At 44.8% G+C, this 24,843-nt stretch overlaps 1 protein-coding gene across 4 annotated transcripts in view; it reads right to left on the minus strand.

Moving 5' to 3' along the window:
- Positions 1–24,843, minus strand: part of LONP2 (lon peptidase 2, peroxisomal) — a 114,595-nt gene that overhangs the window by 41,025 nt on the left and 48,727 nt on the right. For all 4 annotated transcript variants that reach the window (XR_012154484.2, XR_012154483.2, XM_073307718.2 and 1 more), the window contains exons 10-12: positions 24,627–24,753; positions 23,012–23,142; positions 10,235–10,377 (exon numbers count right to left, since the gene is read on the minus strand). Coding sequence is in view for 2 of the 4 variants with exons in the window: in XM_073307718.2 (XP_073163819.1) it covers positions 10,235–10,377; positions 23,012–23,142; positions 24,627–24,753 (401 nt within the window). In the remaining 2 variants the exon portion in view is untranslated. The remainder of the gene's footprint in view (positions 1–10,234; positions 10,378–23,011; positions 23,143–24,626; positions 24,754–24,843) is intronic.

The following is a 24,843-nucleotide window of genomic DNA, read 5'->3' on the forward strand; positions in this document are numbered from 1 at the left end:
ATTCCTGATCAAGGCCTCATACTTGCCTGTTCTCTAAGGCAACGGTATCATTTCCCAATTTCACAAATAAGGTAACAAGAGGTTGTGCAAGGTTACTTAAGGAATATCCAGGAACAGAACCAAGGTCTCTAATAGGACAGACTCCAAGTGTCAGACATTTATCCTTACCATCCTTTGCACTAATTGACAGACTCAGCAGAGGTCAAGAACTGTTCAAGCCTTAAAGGCTGAACTACCCCTGCTATCCTCTGGAGAATCCCCTCACCCAGATTTGGGTAGAGACATGCTGACAGGGCAGTGTGTGAGGGAAGCTTGCCTTGACAGCCTGGTGAATGTCTTCAAGCCATCATCTTTCATCAGCACTAAATCCATACATTCCTCACCTCTACATCTTTTCCTATTCCTTCCTGGTAGGCATTTCTGTGATTTATTCCCTCATTTACCAATGGACAGTCATAGAAGGAGTTTTCCTCTAACTGGGTGAGATTCCCTTCTCCTGCAAAAACCATCACAGCAATAACTGTGCAGGAGGTCAGACCAGATGATCATGACGGTCCCTTCTGATCTTAAGATCAGAGAGTCTATGATGCATTTGTTAGAAAATATCTCCCTTAAAAGTGCCCAGATACAGGAAAAGACCATAGTTTTTTTTTGTTTTTTTTTATCTGCCATCAAATACATTAATTTTTAGATTTGTGTACCACTAATGAAGTGGGACTCTATACTTTCACGGCACCACGGCGTTCCACTTCCAAGCACAATTGCTCTACCTGCTTCTGGGCTGAAGAGCATTGTACCACTCTATCCTCACTCATGTTATGTTCACAGAAAAGACTAGCGAGTTTTTAATGCGGTATTGATAATGTTTCACTTGCTACTGTTTCACTGTTATGATTCTTCCAAAGCCTCATTACACGATTTGTTTCAAATCTGTAATTAGGCAATTTTGACACCCTAGGAAATGTAGGTTTTGTTCTTTAAAATAACCCGCAAAGATAATTGTGTGTTGTGAATTAACCTTATGATTATGAACAGAGGGCTATGGAATCCACAGCCCAAAGTTAGGCACGTAGACTCCCTATACAACACATGGCGGGGTGTGTGTGTGTGTGTGGAATGAATATAGTCCAGTGGGTAGGGCAATCACCACGTTCAAACGCCCTCTCTAAATCAGATAGAGGGGGGAATTGAATCCAGATCTCCCACATCTCAAGATTATAAGGGAGATCTCCTCCTCACCCTTCCCCTCACCCCCAAACATCCACTGGGCTGTTTTGTGGGAGTTTAGGCAGCCTCTGAAAATGCCTACCAAATTGAGCCCCAGAGGTGAGAAGTGTGGCAATGCTGTTGGGGCTTAGGCATGAGATAAGTGCCTGGATGCCCAGACTGAAGCAGCTGTGCACCTGCTCACTGTCATAACCCTAGGTACCTAAGGGACTTTAATGGTTGAAATCAGGTGCCTAGGAACTTCAGGTGCCTACAGAGTTAAGCAGCAGCTGAGGCTCTCAGTGGCACCTTGAGCACCTACATCCAACACTAAGTTTGAAGATTTAGCCTTCTGTCCCTTTCTATTGGGAGAGCTCAGCATAAAATTATAGGATTAATTTATTAAAAAGGTCTCAATCCAAGGTATTTACCCTTGGGGAAGGCAGATTAGTCCAATCACCTTAAGTGTTCAATTCCTCCCTGCTTGATCCACTACAACTAAGTACTGACATGACAATCATCTTCATTGTGTCTTGATTTTAGCTAATTATATATGGCGGAATGCAGGTCAGAGGTGAAGCTCTCAAGAGGTTGATATAGAGAGAAATGACACTCTGTGCAGGCTGCAAAAAAGAAAAACAAATGGAACCCAGCCTTCTTTGGGATGAGGGCTACGCTTTTCATTAGAAAGAGAATCACTTGGCCATTTGAGGAAGTTCATTAAAAAGAGAATGTGAGGAAATTCATTAGAAGAGAGACACAAGATCATCTTTGGAATTAAACACACACAAAATTCACATGACCAAAAGTGTTTTGAAATATTCTGGAACCCATTAATATTTATGTACCACAAGATACTTATACAATTACCAGCCAACACAATTTGTTATCCTGGAAGCGGATCACCCTTAGGTTATGCCTACCAACAGCTAGTTATAGAAACAGTAACTGACGTATTGCTCAGGGATAAATTCACTAGTAATACATGAGAGAGAGAGAGAGAGAGAGAGAGAGAGGGGTCTCCGAGTGCTTAGAAGCTTAAGGCTTTGCCTGGCTTCATCTCTATTGCTATATATGCCATTTGCTTTGGATCCCTGACTGCCAAGTATGTCAAAAATGTTTACATGCAAATAGTGGCACTTGCATATTTGTACATGGAGAATTAGAAACAAGGTTTAAAACTTTGACATGTAATATTTATCCCTGAAGAACAATTAAAATATTTGGGAAAATGTGACAAATTAGCAAAAACAGTATGCAAACAGGTGTATTCCTTTTCCCAGTTGAACAACCTCTTCTAGAACTATTTCCAAATTGAGATAACTGAGAGAACTGATGAAAGTCATAAATCAAAATGCTGGGATCTCTTTTTTTTTTTGGTCTGTAACCTGAATAAAGAATACAAAGAAATGCAACCATTTTGAAAGGATTGAAGAGCCACTCTTCTTGATGGGAAACTGGTGTGTAGCTATGTGTGTATGTGTAATGAACTTTTGTTGGGATACACAGAGAGAGTGTCCTTGTTGACACTGCAGTATTTAAAGCCATCGTTTAGTTTTATCCCCAAATTTTTATAACTATGAAATCTTCACTAGCAACAGAGCAGACTTGTCCAGTCAGTGATCACCATTTGTATAGATCAGAGCTTTGCCTAGGCTTTGAATCCCTTGAATATTTAAATCCATGGGTCACTGTAATAGCTTTAGAAATATCTGCACTTAGAGCATTAAAATTCAAGTAATACTCAGGTGATCCCTTCAGATTCTACCCTTAAGACCAAATTTTCAGTGGTCAAAATACATCTGTATAATTAAGAAGATGATATAAAATGTTCTTTACTTGAAAGACCCTTCTTATATTTCACTCATTTCTTGTTTCAAAAAGCAACAGGATCCAAGGAAAGACAGCACAAGCAATTCCTGTAAAAGCTGTAGACAACATTACAAATAATTTGATGGCCACTTACAATTAAACACAGTCATATCAACACTAGGTGAGAAATTTGAAAGGCACCATCTTAAATCAAACACTCTCAAATTGTCATCTGCCCAAATTCTATAGCTGGGGTTGGCATGGAGATTGCTGTGGGACTGAAATGAAAGGATGGAGACTGCTGAAAGGCAAATGATTTTGATTTAACGAGCAAGTTCCTCTACTTCCTACTTCCCAATGTGCAAGTGCAGAGGTCAAAATTCCTAATATGAGCTTATCCCACCAAAGACAGATATAAATTTACATTATTACCCAGCATTTCGCTTTGAGTCCTCCTCCCTTCCCCCAAATTCTCTCAGCTTTCCCTGCTACCATTAATCACTTTTTCATCATCCTTTCTGACACATTCAATCCCATTGTTTCCTCCTCTTTACCAGTCTCCTCATTTCCTTTCTCTCCATTACTACCAATCTCTTCATCCCTGACAGGTTTACACTCTGCACTCCCACAGCTCGATCCCAAACAATTAACTCATTTTCCTCCCCAGTCCATGCATCCCCAGCTGCCTCTTTCTCTTCCAAATCCCTTCACAGTCTGGCCCTCCCATCGCAGAGAGAGGAAACTTCAGGGACAAGCTACTAGAAGCAAGCATTTCACATCCCATTAGTCTCCCGTGGACTTTTATTCCTTATTGGTTCATTGCACCCTACTCCAGAATTAAGGAAACAAACATGGCTCTCTGCATCAGCAACTGTTTTACTCTCCTGTGGTACTAGATGCTGATTTATGGAGTACTACAGCCACCATTTGCTGATCAGTAAAAGACAGTTACCTTTTCCGTAACAGGTGTTCAAGATGTGTTGCTCATGTCTATTCCACAATAGGTGTGTGTGCTTGCTATGTGCACCGGTGCCAGAAGTTTTCCCCCTAGCAGTACCGGGGGGGGCGGGGTGCCCCCCCCGCGACCCCTGGAGTGGCGTCTGCCTGGCATGGTATAAAAGGAGCTGCGCACTCCCCCCACTCTCAGTTCCTTCTTGCCAGACAACTCCGACAGAGAGGAAGGAGGATGGGATGTTGAATAGACATGAGCAACACATCTTGAAGAACACCAGTTACGGAAAAGGTAACTGTCTTTTCTTCGAGTGATTGCTCATGTGTATTCCACAATAGGTGATTCCAAGCTATATCTGTTGGAGGTGCGTAGAAGTTCACAAGTTTCCAGGACAGAGGACAGCCCTGCCGAACCCGGCGTCATCCCTGGTTTGGGGGATGACTGCATATTAAGAGGGGAACGTGTGAACCGAAGACCACGTGGCTGCCCTACAAATGTACTGGATGGGGATGTGGGCCACAAAGGCAGCAGACGAAGCCTGCACCCAAGCCAAGTGTGCCTTCACAATGGGTGGCTCAGAACCTGCCAGCTCAGAACAGGAACAGATGCACAAAGTGATCCGATTGGAAAGCCGCTGAGTGTAAATCGGCTGGCCCCTCGCGCGCTCAGCTGAGGTGACGAACAGTTGAGAGGACTTTCTGAACGGCTTGGTCCGCTCGAGGTAGAAAGCCAGAGCCCGCTGCACATCGAGCGTGTGGAGACAGCGCTCCTCGCTCGACATGAGAGTCTTGGGGCAGAGGACCACTAGAAAAAAATGTCCTGACCCATGTGGTAGGGGGAGACCATCTTCCGGAGGAACGCTGGACCTTGTCTTTATGAAAGACTGTGTACGGCAGCTTGGAGGTCAGAGCCCTAAGCTCCGAGACTTGCCTGGCCGACGTGATTGCAACCAGGAACACCACCTTCCACGAGAGAAGAGACCAGGAACACGTGGCCAGTGGTTCAAACAGGGACCCTGTGAGATGAGTCAACACCAGGTTTAGGTCCCACTGCAGGACCGGGGGTCTAGAATACAGAAAAAGATGGTCCAAACCCTAAAGAAACTGGCCAGTCATAGCATGGGAAAATACTGTGTGCCCTTGCACCGGCAGATGGAAGGCCGATATGGCTGCCAGGTGCACCTTGACTGATGAGGGCACCAGGCCCTGGGCCCTCAAGTGGAGGAGGTAATCAAGGATAAGCTGGATCGGGGCGGTCACCGGGGAGACACCCTGGTCCATCGCCCACCTAGAAAACCGAGACCACCTCACCAAAGAAGCGCAGTGAGTGGAGGGCCGTCTACTTTTGAGGAGGACGCACTGAACCTGTTCTGAGCACGCTCTTTCCTCTCCACCTAACAACTGAGCAGCCACGCCGCGAGGTGAAGACCCGCCAGGTTGGGGTGGAGGAGCCGGCCCTGGTCCTGAGAGAGCAGGTCCAGGAGGAGCGGCAGCGGCCACGGCAGTGCTACCACCAGCCCTGTGAGGGTCCCGTACCAATGCTGCCTGGGCCATGCCGGGGCAATCAGGAGGACCTGGGCCTTGTCCATCTCTATCTTCTCCAGGACCCTACTGATTAGAGGGAATGGGGGAAAGGCGTAGAGAAGCCGGCCTGACCAGGACAGGAGAAAGGCATTGGAGATAGCGCCCCTCCCCAGGCCCCCACTGGAGCAGAACCGGGGGCATCGCCAGTTCTGCCGAGTCACGAACAGGTCCACCTGGGGAGTTCCCCACCTTCAGAAGAGCCGGTGGGCCACTTCTGGGTGGAGGGACCACCCATGTTGCGAGGAAAAGTCCCTGCTCAAGCGATCCACCCTCTCATTCTGGGTGCCCGGTAGGTGGAAGGCCTTCAGGTGGATGTCGTGGGCTACACAGAAATCCCACAGCCTGAGGGCTTCACGGCAGAGGATCGGGCCCCGTCTTGCCTGTTGATATAGAACATTGAGGCCGTGTTGTCCATGAGGACCCGATTACCTTGCCCTCCAGGTGCGAGCGGAAGGCCATACACGCCAGCCGCACCACCCTGAGGTCCTTGATGTTTATATGTAAGGTCAGGTCTTGAACCACCGGCCTTAGGTCTGAAAGTTCCTCACATGGGCCCCCCAAACCCAGGTCCGACGCATTGGACACCAGCTCCAACAGCGGGGCCCTGTCCCTGAATAGGACCCCTTGGAGCATATTGTTTGGGGAGGACCACCACCCTAGGGAGGTGATCACAGAGTCCGGCACGGTGAGGACCTTGTCCATCCTGTCCGTGGCCTGGGAGAACTTCGAGGCCAACCAAAGCTGGAGGTGCCTCATGCTGAGTCTGGCGTAATGGACCACGTACGTGCAGGCCGACATGTGACCCAAGAGTTGTAGGCAAACCCTGGCTGTTGTCACCGGGAAACTTGTGACTGAGTCGGTGAGACCCTTCAGGGTCTCGAATCTGTCTGGCAGGAGAGAGGCCTTGGCTGACACTGCGTCCAGGAGTGCCCCGATGAACTCTATGTGTTCGACCGGGACTAACGTGGACTTGGTGTTGTTTACCAACAGGCCCAAGGCGGTGCACTTGTACAGGAGTGCCACGTGATCCCTCACCTGCAACCGGGAGGTGCCCTCAACAAGTCAATCGTGCAGATAGGGAAATATCTGGACCTACCCTCCCTGCCCTGGCTGTCTGAGGTAAGCTGCTACCACCGACATCAGTTTTGTAAACACCCTGGGGGCAGTGGACAGACCAAAACAGGAGGACCATGAACCGGTCCCACCACGAAACAGAGGAAGTTCCTGTGCCCCTCGAATATGTGGATGTGGAAGTATGCATCCGGTAGATCGAGGGCAGCGTACCAGTCCCCGGGATCCAGGGAGGGGATGAGGGAGGCCAGGGAGATCATAGGGAACTTGAGCTTCACCATGTACTGGTTCAGACCTCGGTGGTCCAGGATGGGCCTGAGCACCCCCCTTTGGCCTTCGGGATATGGAAATAATGGGAGTAATATCCCTTGCCCATGAACTCCTCAGTCACTGCCTCTATTGCACCTAGACCTAGGAGCATGCCCATTTCCTGCTCAAGCAGAGCTTCGTGCAAGGGGTCCCCCAAGGGGGACGAGGGGTGGTTGGGTGGGGAGGAAGTAAACTTGAGGGTGTAACCCCGAGAGATGATGGTGAGGACCCATCAGTCCGAGGTTAGCCGCGACCATTCTGGGAGGAAAGCAAACAACCGGTTGAAGAAGGGAAGCTTTATTGTGGGTGGATCCCTGAAGAAGACTGGCGGGGTGCCCCCAAGCGTCCCGTCAAAAATGCCTTTTCCCCGCCTGCTTGCCCTTGGAGGACCCAGGCTGGGGGGAGGCTGAGACTGTCTCTGAGGGAGTCGCTTATAGTCCTGCTGCTTCTTATGGGCGGCCTCGTACTTTGGGAGGGCGGCCTGGGCGGGAGTTTGCTGCGGCTTGAACGTAGGTTTTGCCAGAGCCGGGACATAGAGGCCCAGAGTCTGGAGGGTCGTGCGGGAGTCTTTCATGCCGTGCAGCCTTGTATCTGTTTCCTCCGCAAACAGATCTTTCCCGTAAAACGGGAGATCCTCCAAGGAAGACTGCGCCTCACTGGACAGCCCACAGAGTAAGAGCCATGATGCTCATCTCATGGACACCGCGGAGGCCACTGATCATGCGGCCGTATCTGCAGCATCCGAGGCTGCCTGCAGGGACACCCTAGCGGCCGCTGCCCCTTCCTCCACTAGCTCCTGGAACTCCTTCCTATCATGCTCCTGGAGGGAGTCCTCAAACTTGGGCAGGGAACCCCACAGATTGAATTCGTACCAGCCCAGGAGAGCCTGATAGTTTGCCACTCATAACTGGAAGCTCGAAGATGGATAAACTTTCCTTCTGAAAGAGTCCAGTCTCCGAGAGTCTTTGTTCTTTGGGGTCTGGGCTGGCTGACCCTGCTGTTCCCTGTGATTGACCAACTTGACCACCAGGGAGTTGGGTGCTGGGTGGGTATACAAGTACTCATGCCCCTCAGCAGGTACAAAGTACTTGCGTTCCGCCTTTTTAGAGATGGGGGCCAACAAGGCCGTTGTTTGCCACAGGGCATTTGAAATCTTAGCCACCCCTTCAAGGAGAGGCAAGGCCACCCTCCCCGGTGCCAATGAGGACAACACGTTAAACAGGGAGTCGGAGGGCTCCCCCATCTCCTCCGCCTGGAGGTGGAGGCTTGCTGCCACCCTCTTTAAGAGTTCTTGATGGGCCCTGAAGTCCTCCTGTGGGACGGAGGGGTGCGGGGCCACAATCGCCTCCTCCAGGCAGGGCGAAGAGGCCGGTGCAGTGCTCTGGGTGTCTACCAGCACTGGAGGGTCCTCCACCTGGTCAGACTCCGGGCACGGTGCCAAGGACGCACGTCCCATCACCTCCTTTCTCGGGGGTCTGGAGAGGGAGGCCAACGGTGCTTCTGAAGCTCCGGGGGCTGCACCGGAGGCCATGGTGCCCAATGGTACCATTGGGCCAGCCACGACACTCGGTGCCACTGCACCTGCTGTGGCACTGGCGGGGCCGGCTGTTTGGGTTGGCTGGCCTGGACCATCGAAGGACGGCTATAAATGGAGACCAGGCTGGCGTAAGATCTGCTGCTGGCTCTGGACCGGGAGGAGCAGCGGTGCCGGGATCTACAACTGCCACAGGACCGCGATCTCGCTGTGGAGGACCGGTACCGGCGGTAACAGCTGCTCCGCGAACAGCCTCGATGGGTGGACCTGCGACGGCAAAACACCGGCGATCGACGCCTGGGGCTGCGAGGTCTTGGCAGAGACTTGGAGCAGAACTCCGAGCAGGAATGGTGTCAATGATCGTGCCGTGATTGACTGTGGTAACCTCTCCGAGATGAGGACTGATGGTGACGCCTGACGCGGTCCCGCCAATATTCGCTCCTTGAGGACAAGTGGTGCTGCAAGTCCCGGCCGGATGGAACCCAGACAGACATTCTGGTCAGCGTTGACGGCAATCCACCTGGACTCTGCCCCAAGTGATCGCTGGGCGGTGATCAGCATTGGGAATGTTCCCTCAACCGAGACTGGTACCGGGCTGGAGGCGACTGCAGAGATCCCAGCAGCAGCTTGCCTCTGGAGCACGAGGCCGACATCGGCGGTACTCCAAGCACCAGCATGGACATAACACCCCGGCCATCTGGAGGGCTTCAGGTGTGGATGGCAGCTGGACATCCAGAGAGGCCGGGTTACTCCGCTCAACATGAGTCGGAGGCCTGGGGCCCGGTGGTGATCGAGGACTGCCCGACATGGGCCTAGCCTCTGTCCCAGACTTCCCTCGGAGCCACTGTGAAGAGGGAGTCTTCCTGGCCCTCTGGGCATGCCCCGTGGATGGGGAGCGGTGCCAACTTGTCGATGGCACCGGAGGGTCGCCGGGTACCGACGCCACGGTGCCAGGTACCAGTTCGGAGCAGTGTGTCGGGGTCAGCGCCGACTCCATCAGGATGGATCGAAGCCTAGTGTCCCTTTCTCTTTTGGTCTTAAACGACTTGCAATACGGGTTTCTCCCAAGCAGCGCAAACAGTCTGCGTGCAGGTCACTTCTTGGCATAGAACGCCTACAGGAGCCACACGACTTAAACCCTGGCCCGGGCTCACCAACTAACTCAACTGCTAACTAACTACAGGTACTAATGCTGAACAAACAAACAGTTCTGGGGACGAGCTACAGCAAAGCTGGAGCAGAGCAGTTCTGACACACCTTCACTGGCGGCAAGAAGGAACTGAGGGTGGGGGGACTGCGCAGTTCCCTTGTACTGCACCAGGCAGGCACCACTCCAGGGGTTTGTGGGGGGCTCTCCCTCCTACTGGTACTGCTAGGGGAAAAACTTCCGGCATCGGTGTACGTGGCAAACACGCACACCTACTGTGGAATACACATGAGCAATCACTCGAAGAAGAACATGTAGTCACCTCATAGGACTATTATACACTACCTAACAAGTATACTCATTTATTTTTTCACCTAAAGAAATTCAATCTTGTTGCATGCAGTCCAGATGAAAAGGTGCTTAGGTACAAGGATCATGAAAGGAGGAAACACAGTTCTATCAAAAATACATTTTGATACAAAAATATACAAAATACATCAGGAAAAAAAAAAAACACACCCTACACAAAATCAGTCACTAGCGATGGAATCACTATGGACAAAAATATTTTAAGTGAAAAGTAAGAAGCTGCCAGACAAAGAAAAATGAAAGACTGTTACCTCCATTTCATATATAGGTGGCCCCAGGATATCTTTTAAGGCATGGAAATCAATTAATATCGGCATTTCAGGTGGCAGAGCCAGATCGGGTGTGTCACTGATTGATTCAGTTTTTGCATCTTCTGAGACATGCTCTCTGCAATCTAAGAAAAGAAAAGCTCACTTAGGGTTTGTAATAGTATTTCTTAACACACAGATGCAATTCTTTATTACCACAGAAGAAAACACACTCAAAAGATCAGGATAATTAAAAGAAGTTTATAAACAAACCTAAAACATTTAAGTCTTTCAAAAATATGCACTTGTTAGATGATAAAATATTCAAGACAAGATTATGTGTGCTCCAATTTTACTATTATGCTTAAACAATCAGAGTTATTTTAGTAGCTTAGAAGGGATAATGTTAACTCAGACATGAGGATGGGAGATAAGGAGTAATGTTGACCTACAAATTATTTCTTAAAACTAGGTTGTTTAAAATAGTAAGCCATTTAGTTATTGCATCCACAGAACAAAATGAACAAAGTTTGCTTTGGGATTTACATTCTCCCTCAGATACATGCATGCATGGTCTTTGTAAGGTCTGATCATAGTTAGTATACCATTATCTAGAAACAGATGCTCTGCATGTGGAAATAACATGCTTATAGTTATGTCTTTTGCTAGTATTTTGTAAATATGGTCAACATTGCATAGTATTGCACTCTTTTTGAAAGGGGCCAAGGACTTGAATATTTAATTGGCAACACTCAGAATAAGTTCTATAAAATAAAGCAACAGTACTTGGACTATGCCTGTCAGCAACCACTGGCTGGAAATGACAGTGGAAGATTAGTGCTATCAACTCTGTGCCTTCAAGACATGAACAAGCTGTTAATTATTTTTAGCAGATGTATAATTTGGTCTTTTTTTTTTTTTTTAAGAGACTAAATATTCAGGGAGCATAAGCACAGCTTGTTTTTGTCCTAAGTCAAGATATTTTAGTCAAAGATTCCCCCCCCCAAGCAAATATATGATTGCCACCTGAGTATTTCCGCCTGCTTTTACTCTACCTAGTTCTCTGTATACAGCTGAGGCATACACAGAGGCTTCTTGTAAACAAATCAGTAGTAAATTGCTAAGGCCATCTGCCTTATTAAAAAATAAGCTTCTGTTTTCTTTGTGCTTAAATAACCCAGTTGAGTAAGCCCTCTTCTATATACTGTAACAACAACATAAGGCACTGAAGACTTCCCCATCTTCTACACAATTAACTTCAACTCTGACCTTTTCTTATGTATTATTAAATTTATGTTAAATGTTCCAAAGCCTAATTATAACCCACACCATTTTTTTTTTAACTCCAAAGATCACACTTTCTCACTTCAATGGCTTAACAAATAAGTGTGTACTGAATATGAGGAATCCACAAAGTACCAAATAATCAGATTTGCGTTCATTATAAACATATGCATGTGCACATAAAGGCGCAGCCATAAATCATAACGTAGGTTACATGACACTCTACCTAACTATTGTTTGCACTGTTTTTGTAGACATGTTGGTCCCAGGATATGAAAGGAGACAAGGCATGTGAGGTAATATCTTTTATTAGACCAACTTCTGCCGGTGAAAGAAACAAGCCTTTAAGCTCCACAGAGCTCTTCTTCAGGTCTGGGTAGTTGATCTTCTCTCACTGATCTACCTGCCTAGAAACAATTACAGTAACTCCTCACTTAAAGTCGTCCCAGTTAACGTTTCGTTATTACATTGCTGATCAATTAGAGAACATGCTCATTTAAAGTTGTGCAATGCTCCCTTACAATGTCTTTTGGCAGCCGCCTGCTTTGTCCACTGCTTGCAGAAAGAGCAGTCCATTGCAGCTAGCTGGTGGGAGCTTGGAACCAGGGTGGACCGACAGTCCCCCCATCAGCTCCTCATTCTCCTAAGTTCCCTGTGCGGCAGCTGTCCAGCAGGCTATCAAGTCCAGCAGGCTATCAATTGCCGGCAGTTCAGCTGTCCCTCCCCCCACTGCCTTATGTTGCTCCTGCCCTCTGCCTTGGAGCTGCTCCCCAGCACCTTCTACTTGCTGTGCGGGGGCAGAAGAGGGGGCTAATGTCAAGGTGTCCCCTTCCCCACTGCTCCTGCACCCCGCTTACCCCATCTTCCATAGAACGGGGCGGGGAGGGCGGCGGCAGAAACAAAACAGGGCTCAGGAGGGAGGGAGCTTCCTGGCAGCAGCTGCTGTCTCAGCTTGCTGATCAACTTAAAAAGGCAGTGTACTTAGAGTGGGGTCAGCTATTTAAAGGAGCAATGTGCATCTCTCTGTCTGCTATGCTGTCTCCCCTCCCTCCATCTGTGCTGCCTTGTAGAGTGTGAGGCTACATTAACAACGTGTTAACCCTTGAGGGCTCAGCCAATTGCTAGTTCATCATTTAGCAGTAAGGCATCCCCTGGGAAATATCCCACCCTCTGAATTCACCACCTCAACCAAGCTTCACAATCATCATCGCTGTGTACCAGTATTAAATTCTTTGTTTAAAACTTACACACACACACACACACACACACACACACACACACACCACCTCAGTACTATGGTAACAAGTTGCTGATCCTGGGCTGAATCACTGCATGCTGGTGCAACAGCAGCCCTGGTATTTCTGTAAGCATTCTGTGAACAAGGGGCTGGACAATGTACGGCAACGCTTCGAAGGGGTCAGTACATCTATTCTTAACCTGCAAGGTAATACCAGGGCTGGCACTGCCCAGAGGAGAGTGCTTGCTTCGGTGGCTAGCAGACTGGTGGCATCAGGCAGCTGACACCCAGGTAAGCATGTCTCCCTCTGCTGAAGGCAAGAGGGTTAGAAGGTGATTCTCAGGCCTGGTCTACACTGGGGGAGGGGAGGGAATCAATCTAAGATACGCAACTTCAGCTACGAGAATAGCGTAGCTGCAGTCGACGTATCTTAGATCGACTTAGAATCACTTACTTTGTATCCTCACTGCGCGGGATCGACAGTGGTCGCTCCCCTGCCAACTCCGCTTCCGCCTCTCACCGTGGTGGAGTTCCGGAGTCGATGACAGAGCGATTAGGGATCGATTTATTGCGTCTACACTAGACGCGATAAATCGATCCCCGATAGATCGATCACTACCCGCCGATCCAGCAGGTAGTGTAGACGTGGCCTCAGTCTTGGTAACTTTGACAAATAGCTTCAAAGCTCTTAACTTAGACTATTTCTGTGTGTATAATATTTCTGTGTGTGTGTGTGTAATATATATATATATATATATATATATATATATATAGGCTTTTGTCTGGTGAAAAAATTTTCCCTGGAACCTAACCCCCACACTGCCATTTACATTAATTCTTTTGGGGAAATTGGATTCGCTTAACATCATGTCGCTTAAAGTCACATTTTTCAGGAAAATAACTACAATGTTAAACAAGAAGTTACTGTATTCAAGAATTATTTAACATTATTAGATTCAATGGGAAAGGATAAACTCAAATCTTCAAAATAATTAGGTGGGGAAAAGGAGAGGGAGGGATAGAATCTAGTTTGTTCAAATTTAGCCTGAAGTTAATGGAATAAAAATAAATACATACATACATCCTTTCAGTTTATGTGACAGAAGTGCCAAAGCCACGACAGGAACTTCATACTTTGTGCTGGGAACTACATTTTCTGTTCTATTATTATGACATTACTTCAGAAATAAGAATTGTAATGTTTAAGTATCTTAAACAAGCTCAACCAGAAGAGGTAGCCTGTTTTAGATTCAGACATACTCACAAATGAAACTAGAGTTGCTCTTCCAAAGCCAGCCAAGAAAGGAAGAGATTTTGTTTCGGATTCTGAATGGCTCAAGTTTAATATCTGACCCCAAATTATAAATAGTTCCTTTTACAATACCTCCTTAACTAAGGAATATAGTGCTAGACGCAGCCAATTAAGAATTTTAATGTGCAGAAACTTATTTAAAATTGTTGCATACAGATGACAGTATATACTTAAAGTTTATTATTAAACAGTCCCATAAGAATAAAAGGACTGACAGGGAGTTCAGTTTTCAAGACTGCAGGTTTGTTTGTTTGTTTTTTTAGGAACACAATGAAAGTGAATAAGCGGAAGTTCTGTGCAGTTTGCTCATGCTGTACCAATAATTTCTGTCTTCTGATAAACCATCCACCCAATACCAGTTTCCACACAACAAATCTGGTTAACATCAGCTAACCTGATGTTTCACAGAGATTTCTCGTTATGCCTGTTGACTAGAAGTGAGATGGAAACCGAAGAAAACTTGAAAATAAAATTTAAACAATATTTAATGTACCATGCACTGATTTGGTGCATGGCTACAAAAGGAGGACAAGAATTTTTTTCAAAAAAATCAGCATAAAATCAGAGGGTTTTTGTCCTTAAATGCAAGGAGGAGAAAATGGCAACATTCTCTTCTCCTTAACTAATTTACAGTATTTACCTGCAAGAGCCCCACAGTATGAGAGACCATAGACCTGGTATTCCCTACATGCCTCCAAATTAAGAAGGAAATCCACAGAACTGCTTTACAGGTGGCAGTTAGGGTGAATTAGAAGACGGTGGTGGTTCTCTCTTCCTCAACCTAAGGAGAATTTTGTGGGAAAGCTGTTTAGCACCAGTGTGTTTCATAATGCCATTCCACAGACAGTATTTTACTGTACACAGATAAGGCACATGAGATTAATTTAACAAACACTGCTATCATTGGATTGCCATGCAGTTATTATACAAGTTTAGTCTTTACTCAAAATATTCAATTATCCTCATGAACTTGATGAGGAGGTATTAGAAAAACTCAAGAGAAAATTAGGTTCAGGAAAGTGAACTGCTCCACAATTTTCCACACGTGGTCCTTAACTCATTAAATATGTGTTTGCTTATGTTTTTGTACTGACCAATTCACACACACAAAAGCATTTTTGGCTATAGCTAGCAGAGCTGTTATTTCCACACTCCCCCCTACATCTCGAATTAATAGGGTGAATTTAAGCACTCATGAAGGGTGCTGGATTAATGATCCTGTGGAATGAAGTTCTCTGTTGATGTAAAATTATCATGCAGGTATTACATGACTGAAAGGGTTGCAGCACTTGACTCAGATTCAGGAGATCTGGGTTAAATTCCTGAGAGCGTCACAGACATCCTGTGTGACCTTGGTCAACTAAGGATCCTCGTCTCTTACTTTTTGCCTATCTTGTCCATTTAAAAACTTAAGATCTTTAGGGCAGGGTCTGACTCATAATACATGCATGTACAGTGCCTAGCACCATGGAGCCTCAATTTCAGTTGAGGCCTCTAGGCATTAGTTTGTAGTACAAATAAATAAAATAAAAAATATAATTATTCTAAAAACAAATTCTCTTCATCAATCAATGCTTACTCTGTAAAAACAAGCTTCAAACCAACCAAATATGTAAACACCATTTCCTCTTCTTTACAAGTGCAGACTCTGAGCCCCCATAATGTCATTCACTGCTTTTTTCTCCAGCTCTTTTCAGTCTGCTGGGGTTTTCAAGAATACCCCAGAGAAGTACTTTTTCTTAAGCCTCTCTGTTGCAAGGATGAAGGCCTAAATTCTTCTCTCAGTTACACCAGTACAGACCCAGAGTAACTCCTGTGATATCAGTGGTGCTACAACTTCAGATTTCCACTGGAGTAACAGAACAGAACAGAATTTGGATCATAAACTATTCCTTCTAAAGCAATCTTCTTCTAGTGGGAAGAAGTTGGGACATCTGGACCCAACAGACAGCCTAAGTTATCTAATGCATCATTTTCTTGTGTCCAGCATTTTACTCTAAAGCTTAACTACATATTCAGACGTCATTCCACAAATGTGCTTTTTTTCTTTCAAAGGCCCAATCCTCAAACTCACACAAATACTACTCCATCTTGCAAACACGCACATGCACATTTTAAGCATTTGAGTAGCTCTGCTGTCTTAAAGTTAAGCACATGTGTAAACTCTTGCAGGATCAGGGCCTTAGACATTTCTCAAAAGGTTAGGGTTCAATTAACTTCAATGGGAGTATGTTCATATGAGTAAGGGCTGGTTGCAGGATCAGCCCTCAGGTTTGCACAGTATTTTTAAAAGTTGGACATGAACATCTGATACCAGAAAGTGGCTCAGAATCAATAAAATACTTCAATTTGTTTTACAATTATTCGTTTAAGGATATTCTGGTCTTGGTATCATGCTTTATACAACACCCCAATACATTTTTGATGTTGATGTCATGCAAGAAAGTATTGACAAAATGAAACACTAAACGACAAATAGTTTGTTCACGCAACCAACTTTTTTGACAGCATCTGGGCTACTCTGGCCTATATAAGAAAAAAACCTCAACAAACAAAACCAAGAGATTTGGGAAGCAAACCAAGCATTACATTTTTCTAAGATTCCTTAAAGTATATTAACCACAGTGCAACTTTATTCAAAACTTACAAGTGCCTGCAGCTATACCACCTTGGGATTTACTCTCAGACTGAATGAGCCAGCTCCCCAGCACAGTGTTTAAGGAGGCCCTTTGCTGCTTGCAGTGCTGTTTTTTTGGGACAGGATATAAAACAGAAGCCCTCACCACTTTTGCAAGAAAAGGGATGTTAGCCCAAGTGTTCTAAGTTCCCATACACACTACAAAAACCACCATGTTTGTGACCCAAACATTTAACCAACAGATTAAGATTTTAGCCCTTTCTTGAATTCTCATCTCTTAACACTGAATGCGTTACTTATCACCTCAGAAATGTAGCACTTTACAGATGTATTTTACAAGAGAGTTTGGCAACAGAGTGTTTTTATTAAACACATAAAATTCAATTAGTAGTTTAAAATAATTTGCTAGGTGACAATAGTAAGGATGGTGCATTGCGTACTCATTAAAAGTATCATTAGTTAAGTAAAATCAGATTAGATAGTTACCATAGCAAAAAATCCAAACTCAGGCTAGGAGCAAAAGTTCGAACATAATATAATAAGAACTTTATTATACAATTACCAATGTTCCTACTAATGTTCAGATACAAGCTCTTTTGAGAAGAGAATTATATTATTTTGTTTAACTGATGTTAAGGAAATGTATGTTCACCTGACAGACTGAATAAAAAAAAAATCAAAACAAAAATACAGATAACATATATTTTTAAAATTGATGACATGCTTCAGAAAATACAGCTGGGTATAAATACATTAATAGTACAAAATAAACCCCATATTTTAAAGATGAGTGCACCATTTTGATTCTAGATTAGCAAAGATTAACTTTAAATCCCACTTGCCTTCTAGACTCCTTTTCATTATTCTGTGTTTGCCTGCTGCCACTTTAGACCCCACAAAGACAACCGTTCACAGCTCAGTGATTTTGGGTCTGCTCCAAATAGTGTGTCAACCAAAAATACTAGTGTTTCACCCTGTTTTGAAGCGTATAGCTTGCAATTACTTTTCTAGCTGGCAGGAGCTGCAAGTCCAGCACTAATTTTACACTGTAAATAACTCCCTTACTGGATTACTTCAACTTTCTAATACAACTCCTTTTTTGTTCTGCAAACTAACAGTAAATAATTTATAATATATGATGTTATTAAGCTAGTTTTTAACTGTTTCATTAGAAGTTGTGATAATCAGGGTCCAGACACCACAAGGGAGAACAGAAGATTTAATCCCCCCAGAAATAAGCAGTTAAACCAACTGATAGCATACTGTGTTATTTAACTGTAAGAATATATTGAGTAAAATCTTTTATGAACGCCTGTAATGCAATGAACTTACTAGTCATTATGAGATATCTATACATGTTATGGTTGTGAAGGTGTGTGCGCATATATAGAAAATTGTAACTGTGGTGCAACTTTACAAAAACTGTAAAGCCTGAGGTTATGTTTATTTTCTACATAACTTATATATGTTTGCTCTCCCCCTACTATTTCATCTTTGAATCTGTGGTTTTTCTATTAAATAAACTTTACTATTTTTATCCCAAGCAGGTTTCTAGTGCACAAACTGTGTGGAGTGTGAATGCCAAAGAGAACTGATAATTGGGTGGCCGGTTTCAAGCCTTGCGGGGTGATGAACCAGAGGGGAACGGTCTGAGTATCTTGTACTTAAAAACTCAGGAAGAACATATTTGGTGAGACCTGGTACTGGACGGGATGTTGGTGTCACCCTGAAAAGAGTAACTAGGCTAGTGAGAGCCAGGGTTAGACCTTTTGCTTGTGGGAAGGCTTTTGGTGTCAGGTTACTGAATCATAGCTGCACAGCACAAAGGCACCCAAAGTTACAGGGCAACTGATGACAGAATCCCTTATTGATCTGGGTGGATCCCAAAACATCACAGAAGCCTTGAAAAATAATGAAACATTTTTCATGAATCCAGAAATTACAGAGGCTCTGGGAGTTTTCCGCCTTCCTCTGCAGCGTGGGGCACAGGTCACTTGTGTGGTTATTACTGGTATTTCTTATCCAAGGGATATTATTTCAGAAGCAAAAATAAATGGTGAGAAGACATGAAAAAACTCTTAAAAACCCTATGAATGAGCAGCTGATTTTAACATTTACTACTGGATAGAGATATTTTAAGGAGGATGTATTTTTATTAGAGGGGCAGTATGGTTTAGTGAATAAAGCAGTTGGGTGGGAATCAAGATACCCGAGTTCTATTCCCAGCTCTGCCATTGGCCGGCTAGCTGACCTTGGACAAGTCATTTCACTTTTCTGTGCCTCCATTTCCATTTGTAAAATGAGGATAATGGTACTTACCTTCTTTGTAAATAGCATTGAGATCTACTGATGAAAACTGTTATACAGGAGCAAGGTATTATTGTGAGTGGTATAAGCTATTATGCTACTTAGCAATCTAGGAAGAAAGCAAAAATTTTTGCTCCAGAGAACAGAAAAGTGGCAAAGAGATAAAGCCACGAGGCATGTAGTAAAGCCCACTGAAGGTCTACTTTTTACAACATTTTTCTACCATATCCCTATTGGAAAGATGACATTCAACACAGACACAAAATGCCTGCTCTCAAAGCTTCATCATCCTGTCCCACGGCAAAGATACAACCAAACTTTATTTGTACTTCCTCTTACAAAGGGATGTTGAAGTAAAGAACATAAAACAATTTTAAACAAAACAAAAAGAGAGGACACAGTCAGAACAAAATATTAAAGACTTTACAGGGGTTGGCGTCACCCTCTAGTCCAGTTTGAGAGGAAAAATTGTCACAATGCCAGCGGCTAGCAATAGCTGCATCAACATCACTAGTGCCAATGGAAAACTAAGTAGTAAAAAAAAGCCTGGAAATTAGATAAAAGTTCAAGCAGTTTGAGTTAATCATATGTTTCAACTACTGTAAGAGTAGTATTCTCTACCATCCTGCCCCGAGCCTGCATTCACTGCAGAATGGTTTCTCCAGTGCAATTTACTCTGACAACTTCCACCACCTTGATTTGACTAAACGCTTATGGCTGGAATCCAAAAAGCAAAGAAGTTTTAAGAACCAAAAGAAATTAAAACAACATACCCTGCTGATAATACTTGACAGGCTTGTAATCTGCTCTTATCTGAGTAAATGGCTTGCCAAAAATAAAGGTTGCTCTCTCCCTCTTCCATTGTTCAGCCTCAATATACTCTAGTCTAGATAAACTCTCTTTTCAGTAACAAAGCAGATGGGCAGGTATTGAAGTTTTTTAAAATAGCGAAAAAAATATTGATAGTACTGCTAATATGAACACTGAAATGCTTTAAAAAACTGATCTTTTTACCTTTCTCAAATAAGACAGGATAATCACAGACTGTTTTAGGTTTCCAGCTATTCCACAGCTACAACTTGTACCTTGTATAACTTCCATCTGTGGTTATTGCTTTTGGTCCTAATTAGTCTATCTGCTATAATAAATGACAAACAAAAAGTTGGCTAAGAAAGACGTTTGGAGAAAAACGGACTCTTAGCAAGATGTCAGGTCGTGGATAAGCACATGACTAACGGCAAGCTATTATTAATTTCCAAAGCCTGAGAAAAATGCTAGCATAATAGTGAAGTGAGGGCAAATTTATAGACAAGAAATCGTTTTCAAGCTCTCACCAATTCTCTTATCAAGTATTTGTATAGTCATCTCTAAAATTATCAGGGTTTACTACAGAAAAGAATGCTGAGACAATGACTGTATACATCACTTGGAAAGCCAAGTTTACTGACTCAAATCTGATTTTCATATTCTTCATGCTATTTTTCCATGACAGACCAATTCACACTTTTTTTTTTAAAAATAAAAAGGGTTCTACCAGGCATGAATAATGGACCTGGTTACCAGAAAAATATTTTTTATATATATAAAATGGACGTTATTCTTGAGATGCAAAACCCCTGTTATAGCACACCTGGAAAACTACCACATTTCTAAGCCAAATCCTGTTGTTCTTATTTAGGAAATACTCAGACTGCCACTCAGCCCACTGCCAGTCTGGGGTTCCGTCCACCAGCTCCTGCCAGCCAGGGTCCCGGCTGCCGGCCCCGCTCAGCCCGCTGGCAGTCTGCCCACATAGAATGGGTACCTACCTTCTCCATGGTTCTAGCCCATTCCCTTCCTCTCTCTCTCTCTGCACTGAGCTGAGGGTGGGAGTGCACTGAGCACAGGGCTTGGGGTGAAGGAGCAGGCTGGGGTGCAAGGTCTGGCCAGGAGCTAGAATGAGGAAGAGGGCACAGGGTTGGGGCAGGAGGTTTGGGTGTGGAGTGCCTAGCTGGGAAGCTCCCATTTGGTGCGAGGGTCCAGGTGGGAATGTGTGTGTGGTGGGGGGGTGCAGGAGCTCCCGTTTGGTGCTCAGGGCGGGGGTGGGAATGTGGGGGGTGCAAGAGTCAGGGCATTGGGTGTGGGGGGCTGTGTATGTATGGGGGGTGCAAGGGTCAGGGTAGGGGGCTGGGGGTATGTGAGGAGGGTGCCGAAGTCAGAGCTGGGGTCATGGGGGGGATGCAGGAGATCAGGGCAGAGGGTGCTCCCAGCCCCCTGCCCAGAGTGGCTCACGGCAGGGGGCTGGAGGAGATATGCCCTGATTCCACCTGCCTTCCCCGAGGCCCCATCCCCACCTCTTCTCCGCCTCCTCCCCGGAGCAGGGAGCGCACTGCAGCTCCGCTTCTCCCCCTCCCTCGCAAGGGCCATCAGCTGATCGAGGGCAGGGAGGGAGAGGCGGAGGGGCAGGAACCCAGCACACTGGGGGAAGAGGCAGGGAAGTGGGGAGCTTGCCTGCCATGCAGCAGCAGCCGGCAGGACCAAGCTTCTTCACCCTGCCCTCGCGGGTGGGGGGGGGCGGAGGGTGGAGAAAAGCAGGCAGGGGCGGGCAGGATTTTTAATGGCATGCTGCTGCCTGCCGGGGTCCTGGCCGCTGGCCCTGCTCAGCCCGCTGCCGGCCTGGGCTCGACAGCGGGCTGAGCGGGGCCGGCAACTGGGACCTGGGAGGCAGCAGTGTGTCATTAAAAATCGGCTCCCGTGCTGTCTTTGGCACGCGTGCCATAGGTTGCCAACCCCTGGTCTAGCTCATTAACCTACTGCACCTGCCTAACACTCAGAACATTTCATACCAATAAAACAAATTTAATTACCAGTGTTTAATTGAATTTGGTGAACTTCTGCTATGCCAACGAAACAGAGGAGTGAGGAGAACCAATCTGTGTTAAAAGTTTGTCGTTTACTATTCCAGCACAGTAACAAGATACTACTGCAGCAGTATGATGTTAACTACCCTAAACTTCTGTGTATTTTAGTACAGCAATAACTTTTCACAAAGAAACATTACAACTGATTGTTAACAGGTTAACAGTTGTGTGGGTTGCAGGGAACAATAAATCACTATCTTCTGTATAAATGGAAAATAACTATAGACTTGATAAAGCTGAAAGAAGTTACTAAAGTTCTGAGAGACCAATATAGAGTACTACTATATGCCTGGATCAAATAAAAAGAATCCCAGTACTTACAAAATGCAGAACAATTTCATTTCCACACTAAAAAGACTTTGTCTCTGAGGGGGAAAAAATCCTTGGCTTCCTCCAGACATCTAACGTAATAAAATGTCAAATACAAACTCTTGATCACTTAAGTGTCACTTCCTAGGGTTAGAAGGACACTGTTTCAACCTATCAGCCTCACCAAGAGCCCTCTTCTGTGACAGATGTATTGTCTCCTTAAAGAAGCATACAAAAACCCGGAACATCTCAGCGTCTACAAGCGTACACTCACATGTCAGTAGCGGCCAGATAACAGCACTACTGTGAGACAGTTATGAACTAACAGAGTGTTCTGGGTATAGAGATGGAACAATAAATAAAAAACTTCACAAAAATTAGAACCAGGCCATAGTTCAATCTTTGGTTGAAAAGTTTACATTCCATGAAGAGCAAAAAGGGATGCGTGAAAGTTTGTTTACATTAACAACCTGATTTGAGTGACTGAAATCCATATACAAATTTAATCACAGATATTGGAGATGAAAAAGGCCTATTTCGTTACCCAGTTAATCTTCCTAGCAGAGTGGGATTGCGCCCTACAACACATGTTCCAGGACCTGATTCACCACGAGTCACTCCAGTTTTCAAAAGTGTTATTCCATTGAAAAGCATTTTAAAACAATGCAGTTACAGAGACAAAAAACTCTATAGAGTAAGACAGTGGTGAATCAGGCCCCTAGTACTGAAGGCACTTCTCAAACATACCACCATGAATCTACTTTCTGATGAAGTATGGAAAAGGAACACAAACCTTCTTCAGTCACTTCAGAGCGATCTGGCTTTGTCTCCTTGTGGTGTCCTTCTGCCACTTTCACAGCCACTGCTCTGCAAATAGCTCCAAATTTCCGATCCAAAGAGCGGACTCCTGCCTCTCTAGTGTATCTACCACAAGGAAAATATTTTACTCTAGATTAAAGTCTATAAAGCAGAGTATCATCAATGATTGTTTCACTTAAACACATCAACTCCCCCCCCCCCAATCCTATTGCTCTATAGATACATTTTCAATGGTAGCTTTTTCTTTGTTTCTAGTTTAAAAGAAGATGCTGGAACTTCCCTAATCTGAGCAGGGAAAGGGAGAAAGGAGCACCTGTGTCTGACACCTACTCAGAAAATCTGCACCATACTGAGGAAGACAGCAGAGGAAAACACAGCAGACCTGTGACCAACTCTTGATGCAAGAGACCAGGAGCAGTTTCAGGGAAGGCAGGGAGAAAACATTTTCTCCCAAGTAAGGAATACGCTGCTGGGGAAGAAATGGGAAGAGCACTTGTGACGTCCCTCGAACAGGAACTTCGGGCAGAAGATCAAACTTACCTTTCAAAGAAAGTGGTGGAGATGGGGGGGGGGAGAGGTGCAAGGGAGCTCACTATGTATGTTATTGACGATGGTCTACAGTGCTCCAGGCTGCTGCCCTCTGCAAGACTTCCTTTGCACTTCCTACCTGGCATTCTTTTGATCTGCCACTCAGAGGAAGGAGAGAGGAGACCAGGTCTTCTCACACACCCCAGATCATCCTCTCCAGTCCCTGTCATGGCCTTTCTCCTCTTTCTGCAGTGTAAAGTGGATAGTGTAGCCTGCTACCTTCTCTACCATTTATGCAGGCCAATGTGGAGTGATCTTCTGTATCGCTCCACCCTCGTGCAAAATTTTCATCTACAGAAGTATGTGTGTAGTTTTTGCGCACCTCTAAACATAGGGACTGTGATCATCCCTCATCCTTGAGTGGCATGCGCAAAGCTGAGGTGGGAGGTAGGTTCCTTGTACCATCCTATCCCATCTGTGTTGCTGGTCCTAGTGCAGGTGCAATTTTAATATCCAAAACAAGTCAAGAAATTCAAAGTTATGTAGCCCACAGCAACCCCCTAACTTAATCCCCTTATGGATATATGTTCTATTCTGTATTAATTTTATAACCTTAATATATATCTGGAGCATTTTGCATCAGTGGTATTAAAAAGTGGTGGAAAATTATGTACATGACTTTCTAATATTTAAACTTTTATTTTTTTTTGTAAACCACATTTCTACAAACATGCAACAGGTAGTAGATTAAGACAGTGGTTCTTTACACTAGTGACACTGACAAGGATTTTCCAACCTAGGCATAAACAAATCTTCCGCTAAAACAAAAAGCAGCAGGTGACCTGCTAGAAGCAAGTTTATAAACAAACAATCGTGCATATCGAGACACTATGACAGCAAAACAACTGGAATATTCTATACCATTAACTATTCAGTTTACAAAGTAATCCCTTCCTCACGAATCTTGTGGAAATGCTTTATGGTGTCACATTAAAAAATTTCTATTAATGTACCACAAAAAAAGTAATCTAGAGCCTAAAAGTAGCGAACAGCACATTTACCTGGTGATGATGTCCAGAGTAGTTACTTGTGGAATCTGAATCTGCTGAGGAGTCAACCCATGCTGTTCTAGCTGTTTAGGGATTAAGTGTCTATGTGCAATTTCTATCTTCTCTTCTTGTGTATATCCTTCAAAAGAAAGCATTTCATTCATCTTCTTACCTATACTGTACCAGGACGTCAAACTTCTTACTAAATTAAATGAAAAACTGAGAAAAT

Source organism: Lepidochelys kempii, chromosome 12 (genome assembly GCF_965140285.1).
Source record: "Lepidochelys kempii isolate rLepKem1 chromosome 12, rLepKem1.hap1, whole genome shotgun sequence".
Lineage (NCBI taxonomy): Eukaryota > Metazoa > Chordata > Testudines > Cheloniidae > Lepidochelys > Lepidochelys kempii.